We start from the raw sequence: 13674 nt of genomic DNA on the forward strand, positions 1-13674 counted from the left end.
AATAAAAACCAGACATTGATCGTTTGAAGACCGAGAAATAAATCCAGTCACCTGATTTGTGACAAAGAAACCAAAATTTATCAGTGTAGAAAAAAATCTTAACCAAATGATTCTCATCATACTAGATATCTGCATATAGAGGAGAGGAATGCAAATTAAATCATATTTATCACCCTGCAAAGACCCTGCAAAAATCTCACCTCCTAATGGATCAAAGACCTCACTATAAGGACAGACAACCAGAATCTGATAAAAGAGAAAGTGTGGGATAGCCATGTATTTGTTGGCACAGGAAAAGACTTTCTCAATACGACACACACAGGCACACCGCAAATAATAAATAGAATCTCATGAAACTGGAAATCTTCTCTATGGCAAAGGGCAGCATCATTCTTAAAGTGACAGCCTACAGAGTGGGAAATGACCATTAATAGTTGTGCTTGGGAAAGAGAGGATTAGTGTCTAGAATATATAAAGAACTACAAATAAAAAGGAAAACCAAGAAAAAAGTACTTCAAGTAAAAACCAGGGAGTATAAACCTAAAGAAAGTTCTCAAAAGATGAAACAAAAATAACTGAAAATTCAACAGCTATAGCCATCATGGAAGTGTAAATGAAAACTACTTTGAGAGTTCCACTTACTCAAGTGAGATTGACCAAGATCAGTGAATCAAATGACAACATATGCAGGTGAGAATGTTGGGAGAGCATAACATTTATTCGTTGCTGATGTGACTGCAAACCTGTACCATCAATATGAAAATCACTGTATATATTTCTCAGAAAGCTTAAAATTGACCTACCATAAGATCCAGCTATACTACTCGTGAGCATATACCCAAATGACTACATCCTACTACAGAGACACTTGCTCATTAACGTTCTTTGTCATTTTGTTCGTAATAGACAGAAATTGGAAACAGCTTAGCTGACCAACAAGTAATAAATGGAAAAAGAAAATGTGATACATTTCTGCAATGGAATATTATTCAACTGTTAAGAAAAGCAAAATTACTGGGAGGTGGTGGCCCACACCTTTAATTCCAGCACTTGGGAGGCAGACAGAGGAGGATCTCTTTAAGATCGAGACCAGCTTGGTCTATAGGAGCTAGTTCCAGCACGAGCTACAAAGCTACAGAGAAACCTTATCTCAAAAGACCAAAAAAAGAAAACCCCAAAAATTCAAAATTATGGAATTTTCATTTCAGGTAAATGGATGGAGCTAGAAACAATCATCTGAGATAACCCAGACAGAGAAAGCTAAACATTGAATATTTCCTCTTCTAGGTGGCTGTTAGCTGTTAAGTTTACATGTGTTTTTCACTTCAAATACCTGTAGAGGTCAGGTACTTAATAAGGGACCACAGTGGAGGAGGGGATTTTCAAAAGAAGGGAAAATGTAGTTATGAGGTGTTAGTAGAACACTAGAAGGCCTGAATAGGAAATGGTATGGGAGGGCAAGGTAAAGAGGAAATGGGGGAGGCCTGGAACTACTACAAAATGTATTTTGTAAGTCATAAGGAATTTTACTATGATGGAAGCTTTCAAAAGTGTATACTTTGGTTTTTTTTGGTTTTAGGCTTTATTTTTTGTTTGTTATTGTTCTCTCTCTTTCTGTGTGTGTGTGTGTGTGTGTGTGTGTGTGTGTGTGTGTTTGAAGGATAAGAGACACAGAGAGAGGGATGGATGTTGGGCAGGGGATCAGGGGTGTCCCCACCCGAGACCCAATCTCACCTGAAGCTGGGCTCCCCGGGATTTGGGGCCTGGAAGGGCTGATGTCTTTCCTGTGTGGGCACGTTTTCTGGATGCCAGGAGCAGCCCAAGAAGATTGAAGGGATGGGTGTTGGGCAGGGGATGGGGGTGTCCCTAACAGAGACCCAATCTCACCTGAAGCTGGGCTCGCCTCATATAAGCAATTTCAGTAGACCTATAACCCCTAATGAAATTGAAGCAGTCATCCAAAGTCTAACAACAAAAAAGTCCATGTGCAGATGGCCTCAGTGTAGAATTACAACACAAATTAAAAGAACAGCTTATATAAATTGTCCTCAAAATATTCTATGCAATAGAAGCAGAAGGGTCTTTGCCAAACTCTTTTTACAAGGATTGATAACCTGGATACCCAAGCCACACTAAGACACAAGTAAGAAAGAAAAATTCTGACCAATATCCCTCAGGAACATTGTTGCAAAAAGACTCAATAAAATACAGGCAAATTGGATCCGAGAACACATCAGAAAACTCATCGATTGTGACCAAGTAGGTTTTATTCCAGGGATGCAGGGGTGGTTCAACATACAAAAATCCATCAACACAATCCACCATATAAACAAGTTGAGAAACAGAAATCAAATGATCATATCACTTGGTGCTGAAAAAGGTTTTGACAAAATCCAACACCCCTTCAAAATAAAGATCTTGGAGAGATGAATGATAGCAGGAACATAACTACATATAATAAAAGCTATATACAGCAAACCAACAGCCAACATCAAACTAAATGGACCAAAATTAAATGCAGTTCCTCTAAAATCAGGAATAAGACAAGGCTGTCCATCTCTCCATACTTCTTCAATATTGTACTTGGACTGGGGAAAGACGTACCCACCCCACAAGATAGGCATGGCAGAGCTGGTCCAATTGGCATGGGCCTAGGAGAGGTGGATGTGGCCCTCACCCAAGTGGGTGGTCCCAAAGGCCATGACTACCCAGCTCAACTACCATCCAGATTGAGCTCCTGGGCATTGGGTTGGCTCAAACCAACAGCTACCCCATCTTTGACTTGCTGGAGTGCACAAAGGTACTGGTAGTGCACAACTACAACCTCAGAATCTCCTTGACTGAGGGCAAAAACAGAATATTTAAGAGGACCTTTAATGAGAGCCCGGTGGTATTGGTGTGCCAGAAACCAGAACAATGACTTGTGATGAACATTTTGCAGGTGGGGCTGATTGGACAAAAGGAGTGTACTTCAAGATTCCTGGCAGCTCCAGATGTCACTAGGATGTTGGAAAAGGGGTGGGAAAGATGGAAGGCCCAGGAGGGAGTTATGTTCTATTTTTAATATATTTGTTGGGGGAATCCTGCAGGGGTGGGGTGCAGATAGGAAAAGACTGGGAGGAGAGCAGTATTGGGGTGCATTATGTAAAATTTCCAAAGAATCAATAAAGAATATCTAAAACTGAAATAATAAAGTCTTTAAAAATTGAACATTTAAATCAATAAAATGAAAAGGTAAATTGCATAAATAGGGTGTGATTCTTAATATTGTCAACTTGAGTATAATGACCTGGGAAAGGTTCCTCCTCTGGGCATGCCTGTAAGAGTGTGTTAATTATACTAATTGAGGTGAAAGGCATGTCCAATATAGGGGGCCTGGATTACTGTTTGGGGAATCCTAGACTGTAGAAAAGAGACGAAGCCAGCTGAGAGCATACACAGCATGTTTCATGTGCTGATTGTGGCTGAAATGTGACTAGATATTTCAAGTTCCTGTTACCGTGGAAGTTTGTTAAGCCCAGCAGTAAGTTGCCTGATATGGTGAACTGTATCCTTGAACTGTGATCCAAAACATTTCCATATGAAGTTACCTTTGGTGAGGCTTCCTTTTTTGTTTTATTTATTTATTTTTATTTAAGTTAGAAACAAACTTGTTTCACTTGTCAATCCCAGCTCCCTCTCGCTAACCCCCTCCCCTGCCCTTCCCACCAGAGCCCCCACCCAATCTCCACTCCAATCCCCAGGGAGGGTGAGGTCCTACATGGAGGCTCTCCAGAGTCTGTCATTTCATCCAGGGAAAGGCCTAGGCCCTCCTCCAAGAGTCCAGACTGAGAGAGCATCCCTCATTGTGGGATGGGCACCAGAATCTATTTGTACGCCAGGGATAAGTACTACCCAAGATCCCATAGAATACCTAGGCCTCCTCACTGACACCCACATTAATGAAGTCTGGGTCAGTCCTATGCTTTCCACATAGTCATTAATCTGGGGTCAAGGAGCTTCCCCTTGTTCAGTTCACTGTTTCTATGGGTAAAACCAGCCCAGTCTTAACTCCTTTGCTGATCATTTCTCCCTTTCTGACACTCTATTCCAGGAGTTCAGTTCGGTGTTTGTGTGTGTCTGCGTCTGCTTTCATCAGTCTGGATGAAGTTTCTATTTCCGAGAGGCTCTGGCAGTGGGATTGTCTGCTGGCAACCCTTGATTCATGTCTAAAAGACTTATATGAGTGAGTACATACCATGGTTCTCTTTTTGTGACTGGGTTACCTCACTCAAGATGGTTTCTTTTAGTGCCCTCCATTTGCCTGCAAATTTCAAGATTCCATTGTATTTTTCCTCTGAGGAATACTCCATTGTGTAAATGTACCACATTTTTTCTATCCACTCTTCATCTGAGGGGCACCTAGGTTTCTTCCAGGTTCTGGCTATTACAAATAATGCTGCTATGAACCTGATCTTTCACAAAGAAGCTAAAATTATACAATGGAATAAAGAAAGCATTTTCAACAAATGGTGCTGACATAACTTGAGGCTGACATGTAGAAGACTGCAGATAGATCTATGTCTATCACCATGCAGGAAACTTAAGTCCAAATGGAGAGACTTTCTATTACAGCAATAGAAAAAGTAACTAAGACACAATGTGCTGGAGAAGTGAGGCTGTTGCTGTGAAGAACCTAAGTGATTCCTTGGCCTCCCTCTCTAATACTTCTGGGCTGAAACATGTTGGAAGGAGAGTTTCATGGGAAAGTCTACAAGAAGCTAGAAAGTCAAGAAATCTTAGAGACATGGAGAAAATAGCGGCCAACTCATGAGGTTTCAGAGTAAAGCTATCATGATATTTTGGCAGAGAAACTGCCTTCATTCTCTCCATACTCTTTAGCCTGAATGAAGCTAAATTTGAAGATAATGACCAGTTTATTTTGCAGAGGACAACTCAAGACAGGCAAGCATAGGCTGGAGAGAGGCCTCAGTGATTTACAGAACTGACTGCCCTTCCAGAACATCTGCATTCAATTTTCAGCATGCACATACTTGCTCACAACATCTATAACTCCAGTCCCAGAGGATCCAGTGCCCTTTTTTTGGCCTCCATGGGCATACATGTAGGTAAAACACCATGCACAGAAATAAAGAAGTTTTAAAAACAGGTAGTATTCAGGCTAGTAGTGAGAAAGCAATTGTGACTCTCTCATTTTCTTCCTTTTTAAAGTTTAAGTTAGAAAAACGTCTTGCTTCCCACCCCCAACAGGCCCGCCAATCCACAACCTAATCTTCACTCTGATCCACAGGAAGGGTGAGGCCCTCCATGTAGGATCTCCAGAGTCTATCATTTCACCCAGGGCAGGGCCTAAACCCTCCCCCAAGATTCCAAGCTGAGAGAGCATTCCTCATTGTGGGATGGGCAGACAAAGTGCAATTGTAACTCTTAAAGACATCAGCACAGGGAAAGCTGTGTTGCACTGAGACCAGGGGAAATGACTTCTGAGGGGAAAGCACAACTTCTTGTAGACTCCACCCTGTGATGATCCCAACACATTAAAGGAGAAAAAGTCCAGGGAGAGCACCTTTCTTTTTATTCAAAACCAACTGCACAAGAAAGAGTTTTCCTTTAACCTATAGAACTTCTTTTTTATTTTGTGTGTTCAAAATTAAGAGACCTCAGAGTTTTCCATATGTGGAAGTGTTTGGGATGCCTACTCCACAACATTACAACTCCTCCTCTTCCTCCTCCTCCTCTCATGGTTCAGGGAACACTGCAGAAGAGGGTGGCAGGAAGACTGTAAGATCTAGAAGTCAGGGAGGACTGTCACAAAACAATGTCCTTTAGACATGACGGGCAGCTTCAATCAATCATCAACAGCTAAAATTGCATACACAACACCCAAATCTCCCATATGATCTATAATAATCTTTATTCCAGCAGAGTTGATGGAGCATTTCACAAGGCTCCAATTCTGGTTGATTAGCTGCAGACAATTGAGAACTGCCTGGGGAGAGAAAGTCGGTTTTCTTCAGAGATAGTTTCCCTGGTAGGTTGTCCATAGTTCAGTGGACAGCTCTACACTCATGTGCATATGGACAACAATTTGGACTCAGTCGATTATATATAAAAACAAATGAAGTTGGCAGGGGATGTTAGAAGATAGACTCAGAATTTCGGGGGGAGGCCATGTGAATATAAACCAAAAGATATCCATGAATGAAAGAAAAATAATTCAGATAATTCAAAGGAATGAAAAAAAGTGATGGAACTGTTCATGGGGACTTTTCAAGTAGGACTAAATACATCTTATACCATAAGATGGTTGTGATACTATGAGGACAAAAGGATGGAAGATTACGGGTGTAGAGTGATGTCTTTGTGTGTCATGTTGGTAGGGGGTAGAGTTGTGATAGCTAGAGTGGTCACCTCGACAATCGTAAAGCTGAGTACTTCATAGCGCTCATCTCTTTCGAGATGTTATGTGACCAGCTGCTTCAAACTCCTGCCATGATGGACAGTATTCTTCAAGTATGAGATGAGATAAAGTCCCTCCCCCATTTCCCAGCCCCCCCACCCCGTATGTTGCTATCTTCTGGGTATTTTATAACAGCAACAGGGAAAGAAAATAATGATGAGAAAGTGAACAGGATACTGTGAAATAACTCATCTCTTGATAACTAGAATACTGGAATCATTAAGAACCATTTTTCATTTCCTGGTTTGTTTATCCATTTCAAAAATTTCATTCTTTTTATTTAGAGTTACATAAACACATAAGTATGTGTATGTAAAGATGTATGCTTCCATGTAAATACACTGCATATATAAGTCATTTGCTTGCATAGCATATGACATGATATTTAATCATAAGAATATACATATTAAGCTGGGCGTTGGTGGCACATGCCTTTAATCACAGGACTCAACAGGCAGAGGCAGGTGGATCTCTGTGAGTTCGAGGCCAGCCTGGTCTACAGAGCGAGTTCCATGACAGCATCCAAAGCAATACAGAGAAACCATGTCTCAAAAAAACAAACAACAACAACAAAAAGAAAATATATATTAAAGTGCACATGTATTTACATAGCAGTTAAAGCTATCCAAGTCATGTAAAAAATGATCTGAAAAACCATTCTAAAGTACCAATAAACTATATGTTACACGATACGGAAAAACCTGACACTATTTGGTTACTTGAACGCATATATTAACAGTGACTAATCTCAGATGCATTTTTTGACCAAGATTTTAAATCTTGCAAGCTTATAGATAAGATATAAGACTTTCAGCCATGGAGAGAATTTTTTTTATTTTGTCTCAACGTTGGTGTCAAATCTATCTGACAAGTTTATTTAGATGTTTGTCCTTGCAAATATAGGCTCTTATTTCCCTTCAAAGACAGACTGTTGATGGTGAGGTGAAAACAAAAGACGAGCTTCCATTGATTTGTTTTGACAAATACTCTGTTGGACATTAAAGTTTTCTTCACAAAAGCACAGAAATGAAGGGAAGATGGACAGCATTCGTTTGTGGTGGTGCCAAACTCGTAAGATTTGTTTTCATTGTGTTGTCAGTCACAGCCTTCATATTAAATGAGTTATTCAATGTTCTCCAACTGTTCCTGTGGTCTAATAAATATTACAGGTTTCCTGCGTTTGCTACTGATATAAACAGGAAGTTGCAGAAAAGGTAGAAAGGGAAAGTTAAAATGTTGCTATCGAACTGCATTACGCTTTTCTCCTCATTATTTTTAAAGGTAACGATTTTATGACCAGTTGTCTTACTGAAAGTTGGTTTTCCCTCAGAGTCAAAACGCAACAAAGTTATTCTGAATACTACATTCTGTACCTGTTTTAAGCCAGCAGAGTCATTGTGGTTCTGACCACTTTGCTTGAAAATAATATCGCGGTTGGTAAAGATGATACGTAAAGGAAAGCCAAATTTGCAACCTGACCACATGCAAGAGTATGCACCATCACCGTTAATCCTTGTACCACATCTCATGCTGTGTCCTTCAAGTTCTTTTTCATTGACGGTTCTCGGCCCAATTTCCCTGTGCTGCTGTGCCCATAGCAAAGTCAGCCACTGTTGTTTATAAACAGCGGACAACCATTCTAAAGGTATTAGGCGATCTTGTTCAAGAATAGTTGTGGAGGCCAGGTCAAAGATGATATGCTGAAACCTCAGTTGTTTGAACACTGGTTGAAATACTAGCCCTTCTTCACTTTCAAGAAATGTGATGTTGTCACTGCATTCCATGTGCCTGGAAAGCCAGCTGTTGGCATTAGCAAAGAGATGGTTCACCGAACCTTTCCAGCGAGGATTAAAATAAAGGAACATCCATGCTTTTAGGGTGGTATATAGATCAAATTCTTTTTGCAACATGAGTAGGTCAGATGATGACACAAGTAGATACATGATCTTTATATCAATTTCTCTGTAAAGTCTAACATTTGGGTGTATCATCAAGTTGCAAAGAAGCCAGTCAAAGCACTGTGACTTTACAGATTTCAATCTATATATTTCTGCTGTTGTGTAGTATGAACACACAGTTTTCATATTAATGGTTTTCTTCATGGTCTCATTACATTGCTGAATTACCTGCTCTACCTGAAGCAGGCATGCTGCTACCAGGACATGAGCAATTTGTCGAGGCATCATTGGCAAGTCCTCATCCCTGTACAATGAACCGAACACAAAATCCAAGGACCAGATATTTATGTGATGGTTCATAATCTCCAAGTCAATAATATCACTGTGCGGTTCTTTCCAAGTATCTTTGAGCATATTAGCAAAGTACCCCGACTGGCATAAAAATACTTTGTGCAAAGACCACTCTTTCCCTAGAGCACGGATTTTGACATCACTGTCTTCCCCACCCAAAAATAAAGTTTGGTAAGTATACTTAGTTGCGAGCTTCCTTTTCTTTCCATAGAAGACGCCAAAAACTTGCTGTAGGCTTACAACCTGAGATCTATGGATGCTCCAGCTCGGCCACATCCAGTCCCAACTGCTCCATTTGCGCTTGCGACTGCCAGACACGCTTCTGGGACCAGCACTGCATTCAGGCTGCTCTGACTCTGCCAAACTGGAGTTGTCAGGTCTCCAGACTCGGCTGCTGCAATGTCCCATCGATAAAAAACTCCTAGAACCTCTAAAGGAGACTGCAGCAGAGGTTTCTCTCCCTCGCCATGGCTGGAGTGTGCCAGGACTGCCTGGGCTCACTGCATTTCTCTAGCACAGTCTCAAACGTCACAGAAGGGCAGGCCATTATTCATTGTCTACCCGTGCCCTAGAGCAGGGGCCCCACCCACTGCCAGCAGGCCCTTTTCAAACTGTGGCATGTGACCCAGCTTCTTGTCTTCCTCCTTCCCTTGCCTTCCTCCCTCTTCTCTCCCTTCCCTTCTACCTAATTTCCTCCCTTCTCGTTTCTTCTTTTCCTTTCCCGATTCTCCTTCTCCTTTCCTCTGCCACCCTACTTTTACTCCATGGTTTCCAAAGGGTCATATATGTCACTTCAGCTGACCTCACTCAAAGTCAAGAACCTGCTGCCTCAGGCTTGTAAGCTGAAGTTTTTTTTCTGTGAAAATAATGACCAAGTTACACCCATCTTGATGAGTGTTAAGGATTGTACAAATTCCAACTCATAACCCCTGGAGTACCACAGAACACTCAACTGTCATTCTGGGCGTTGGTGGCTCATGCCTTATTCCCAGCACTCGGGAGGCAGAGGGGGCGTATCTCTGTGAGTTCAAGGCCACCCTGGTCTACAGAGGAATTCCAGTACAACTTCCATAGCAATACAGAGAATTCCTGTATCAAAAACCCAAGTAAAACAAAAAACAAAAAAAAACCCAAAAAACAAAAAAGCATCCATCTGGATGGTCAGGCAATGACTAGTTTGATAAATAATATCTTGTCACAACTGTTCTTGCAGGCAACTGATAGTAACAATTTAGAAATTCCTCTAGCCCCCATATCAATGAATCTAAATGTCACCTACTCTTACCCAATCCTTAACAGCCAAGGTAAACACCACCCTGCTTGTGGATTTCTTCCTTAATAAACCCCTTACAATTCAGGTCAGGCACCCTTTTCTTGTAGCTGCTATGCCAGTTTGCTGGACTGTGTCTCTGGTGAGGCTCTTAACATTAAAACTTTGCATCAGTGAGTCATCTCCGTGGTGGTCTCTTTTTGGGGTCCTACGACCTTGGCATAACACACATTAGGCTCCTTATGAATCCAGTTATTTGGCATATGTGCACATGTATACATGGTTTATGTTTTATTGATTTGCATTTTTATATATATTTTTCATTTTTAAATTCAAATTAGAAACAAGGTTGCTTCACATGTCAATTCCAGGTCCCTCTCCGTTTCCCTACTCTGCTCCCTTGCCCTCCCACCAAACCCACCAATATCACCTCATTTCCCCAGGGAGGGTGAGGCCCTCCATGTGTGTGTCCAGTCTGTCATTTCATTCAGGGCTGGGTGTTGACCCTCCCCCGAGAGTTCAGGGTGAGAGTGCATCTCTCACTGTTGGATGGGAGTCAAAAGTACATTTGTATACCCAGGGTAAATACTGATCTAGTACCCAAGGCTCAATAAATTACCTACGCCTCCTCACTGACACCCACGTTCAGTGGGTCTTGATCAGTCCTATGCTGGAATCCCAGCCATCAGTCTGGGAATCAAGAGCCCATCCTTTTCAGGTCAGCTGTTTCTGGGGGTTAGGCCAGCCCAGTCTTAATGCCTTTGTTCATCCGTCCTCCCTCTCTGTCAATGAATATCTTGAGTTCAGCTCAGTACTTAGCCATGGGAGTCTGCCTCTGCTTCCATCAGCCACTGAATGAAGATTCTGTTTCCCAGACTCCCTGGCCATGGAATTGTAGGCTGACACTCCCCAGATCTATGTCTAAAATCCATATATGAGAGAGTACATGCCATGTTTCTCTTTTTGTGACTGGGATACCTCGCTCAGGAAGGATTCTTCTAGTGCCATCCATTTGCCTGCAAATTTCAGGATTCCATTGTTTTTTTTCTGCTGAATAGTACTCCATTGTGTAAATGTGCCACATTTTCTCTATCCACTCTTCCGTTGAGGGGCATCTAGGTTGCTTCCAAGTTCTGGCTCTTAGAATTAATGCTGCTATGAACATAGTGGAACAGACACCCTTGTTGTATGAATGGGCATATCTTGGATATATGACTGATAGTGGAGTTGCTGGGTCTTGTGGTAGGTTTATTCCCATTTTGCTGAGGAATCTCCATACTGATTTCCAAAGTGGCTTTACAAGTTGGCATTCCTACCATCAGTGGAGGAGTGTTCCCCTTTCACCACATCCTCTCCAGCATTAATTGTCATTGGGGATTTTGATTTTAGCCATGCTGACAGAAGTTAGTTGGTATCTCAGAGTTGTTTTGATTTGCATTTCCCGGATGGCTAAGGATGTTGCGCACGGTCTCAAGTGGCTCTCAGTCATTTTAGACTCCTCTATTGAAAATTCTCTATTTAGTTCTGGAGCCCACCTTTTAATTGGATCCCTTGGTGTTTTGGAGACATGCTTCTTGAGTTCTTTGTAAATTTTGGAGTTCAGCCCTCTTTCAGATGTGGTGTTAGTGAATATTTTTCCCATTCTGTGGGCTGCCTTTTTGTATTGCTGACTGTGTCATTTGAAACTGAAGCTTTTCAGTTTCAGGTGGTCCCATTTATTAATTGTTGATCTCACTGTCTATGCTACTGGTATTATGTTCAGGAAGCTGTCTTCTGTACCAATTCCTTCAAGGGTACCATCCAATGTCACTTCTAAGAGGTTCAGTCTGAATGGATTTTTGTTGAGGTCTTTGATCCATTTGGACTTAAGTTTTGTGCATGGCGATAGACATGCATGGATCAACATTCTTCTAGATGCCAGCATCCAGTTATGCCAGTACCATTTGATGAAGATGCTTTCATTTTCCATTGTATATTTTTAGCCTCTTTGTCAAAGATCAGATGTTCATATGTTTGTGGGTTAATATCAGGGTTTTCAATTCGATTCCATTGGTCTACCTGCCAATTGTGTGCCAATACCAAGCTGTTTTCAGGACTATAGCTCTATAATAGTTCTTGACGTCAGGGATGGTGATGCCTCCGGACAATGCATTGTTGAACAGGGTTGTTTTGGCAATCCTGTGTCTTTTGGTTTTCCATACAAAATTGATTATTGTTCTTTCAAGGTCTGTGAAGAATTGTGATGGTATTTTAATGGGGATTTCATTGAATCTGCAGATTACTTTTTTCAGGATTGCCATTTTTACCACATTGATCCTACCTATCCAAGAGCATGGGGGATCTTTCCATTTCTGAGGGCTTCTTTAATTTCTTTCTTTAAAGATTCAATGTTCTTGCGACACAAGTCTTTCACTTGTTTGGTTAGCGTTACTCCAAGTTATTTTATGTTGTTTGTTGGGACTGTAAAGGGTGATGTTTCGCTGATCACTTTCTCAGCACTTTTATCATATTTATATAGTAGGGCTATTGATTTTTCGAGTTGATCATGTAGCCTGCCACTTTCATGAAGGTGAAAATCAGCTGTAAGAGTTCCCTGGTAGAGTTCTTTGGGTCATTTATGTAAACTATCATATCATATGCAAATAGTGAAATTTTGACCTCTTCCTTTCCAATTTGTATCCCCTTGATCTCCTTTTGTTGTCATATGACTCTGGCTAGAAATTCAAGTACTATATTGAAACAGTATGCAAAGAGTGGACAGCATTGTCTTGTTCCTGATTTTAGAGGAATTGTATTGAGTTTTTGTCCATTTATTTTGATGTTGGCTGTTGGTTTGCTGTATATAGCTTTTATTATGTTTAGGTATGTTCCTGTTATCCCAGATCTCTCCAAGACCTTCATCACGAAGGGGTCTTGGATTTTGTCAAAGGCTTTTTCAGCATCTAGTCAGACGATCATATGATTATTGTTTTTCAGCTTGTTTATATGGTGGATTTCATTGATGGATTTTTGTATGTTGAACCATCCCTGCATCCCTGGGATGAAACCTACTTGATCATGGTGAATGATCATTTTGATGTGTTCTGGGATCCGATTTACCAGTATTTTATTGAGTATTTTTGCATCAATGTTCATGCGGGATATTGGTTTGAAGTTCTCTTTCTTAGTTGTGCCTTTGTGTGGCTTTGGGATCAAGGTTATTGAAGCCTCTTAGAAAGAGTTTGGCAAAGACCTTCTGCTTCTATTGAATGGAATACTTTGAGGACAGTTGTAATAAGCTGTTCTTTGAATTTCTGGTAGAATTCTGCACTGAGGCTATCTGGACCTGCGCTATTTTTGGTTGGGAGACTTTTGATGACTGCTTCTATTTCAGTAGGGGCTATAGGTCTATTTAAATTGCTTATCTGTTCTTGATTTAATTTTGGCAAGTGATAGCTATCCAGAAAGTCATGCATTTCCTTTAAATGTTCATATTTTGTGAAGGACAGGTTTTATTTTTCTTTTTTCATCATTTTTTATTTTAATTTCAAATAGCTTGTTTTACATGTCAATCCCAGTTCCCTCTCTCTCCCCTCCTCCCGCACTCCCCTTCCCCCCCACCCTCCCACCCTATTGCCAAATCCTTCCACATAGGGGATATCTAGAGTCTGTCATTTTACTTTCGGTAGGGTCCAGGTACTCCCCTAAGAGTCCAG

General features: G+C 41.1%; 1 protein-coding gene across 1 annotated transcript; it reads right to left on the bottom strand.

The window, feature by feature from the left end:
• Positions 1 to 7555: 7555 nt before the first annotated feature.
• On the bottom strand, positions 7556 to 9117 carry LOC101843264 (germ cell-less protein-like 2). Its single transcript, XM_040733781.1, has one exon. The coding sequence runs from the start codon at positions 9115 to 9117 to the stop codon at positions 7624 to 7626; it is 1494 nt and encodes a 497-aa protein (XP_040589715.1). The 3' UTR covers positions 7556 to 7623.
• Between the last annotated feature and the right edge of the window lie 4557 nt (positions 9118 to 13674).

Source organism: Mesocricetus auratus, unplaced genomic scaffold (genome assembly GCF_017639785.1).
Source record: "Mesocricetus auratus isolate SY011 unplaced genomic scaffold, BCM_Maur_2.0 Super-Scaffold_100033, whole genome shotgun sequence".
NCBI lineage: Eukaryota > Metazoa > Chordata > Mammalia > Rodentia > Cricetidae > Mesocricetus > Mesocricetus auratus.

Bases quoted from the DNA above. Each gene is read 5' to 3' on its own strand.
- LOC101843264 (XM_040733781.1), bottom strand. From the start codon at position 9,117: ATGGGACATTGCAGCAGCCGAGTCTGGAGACCTGACAACTCCAGTTTG.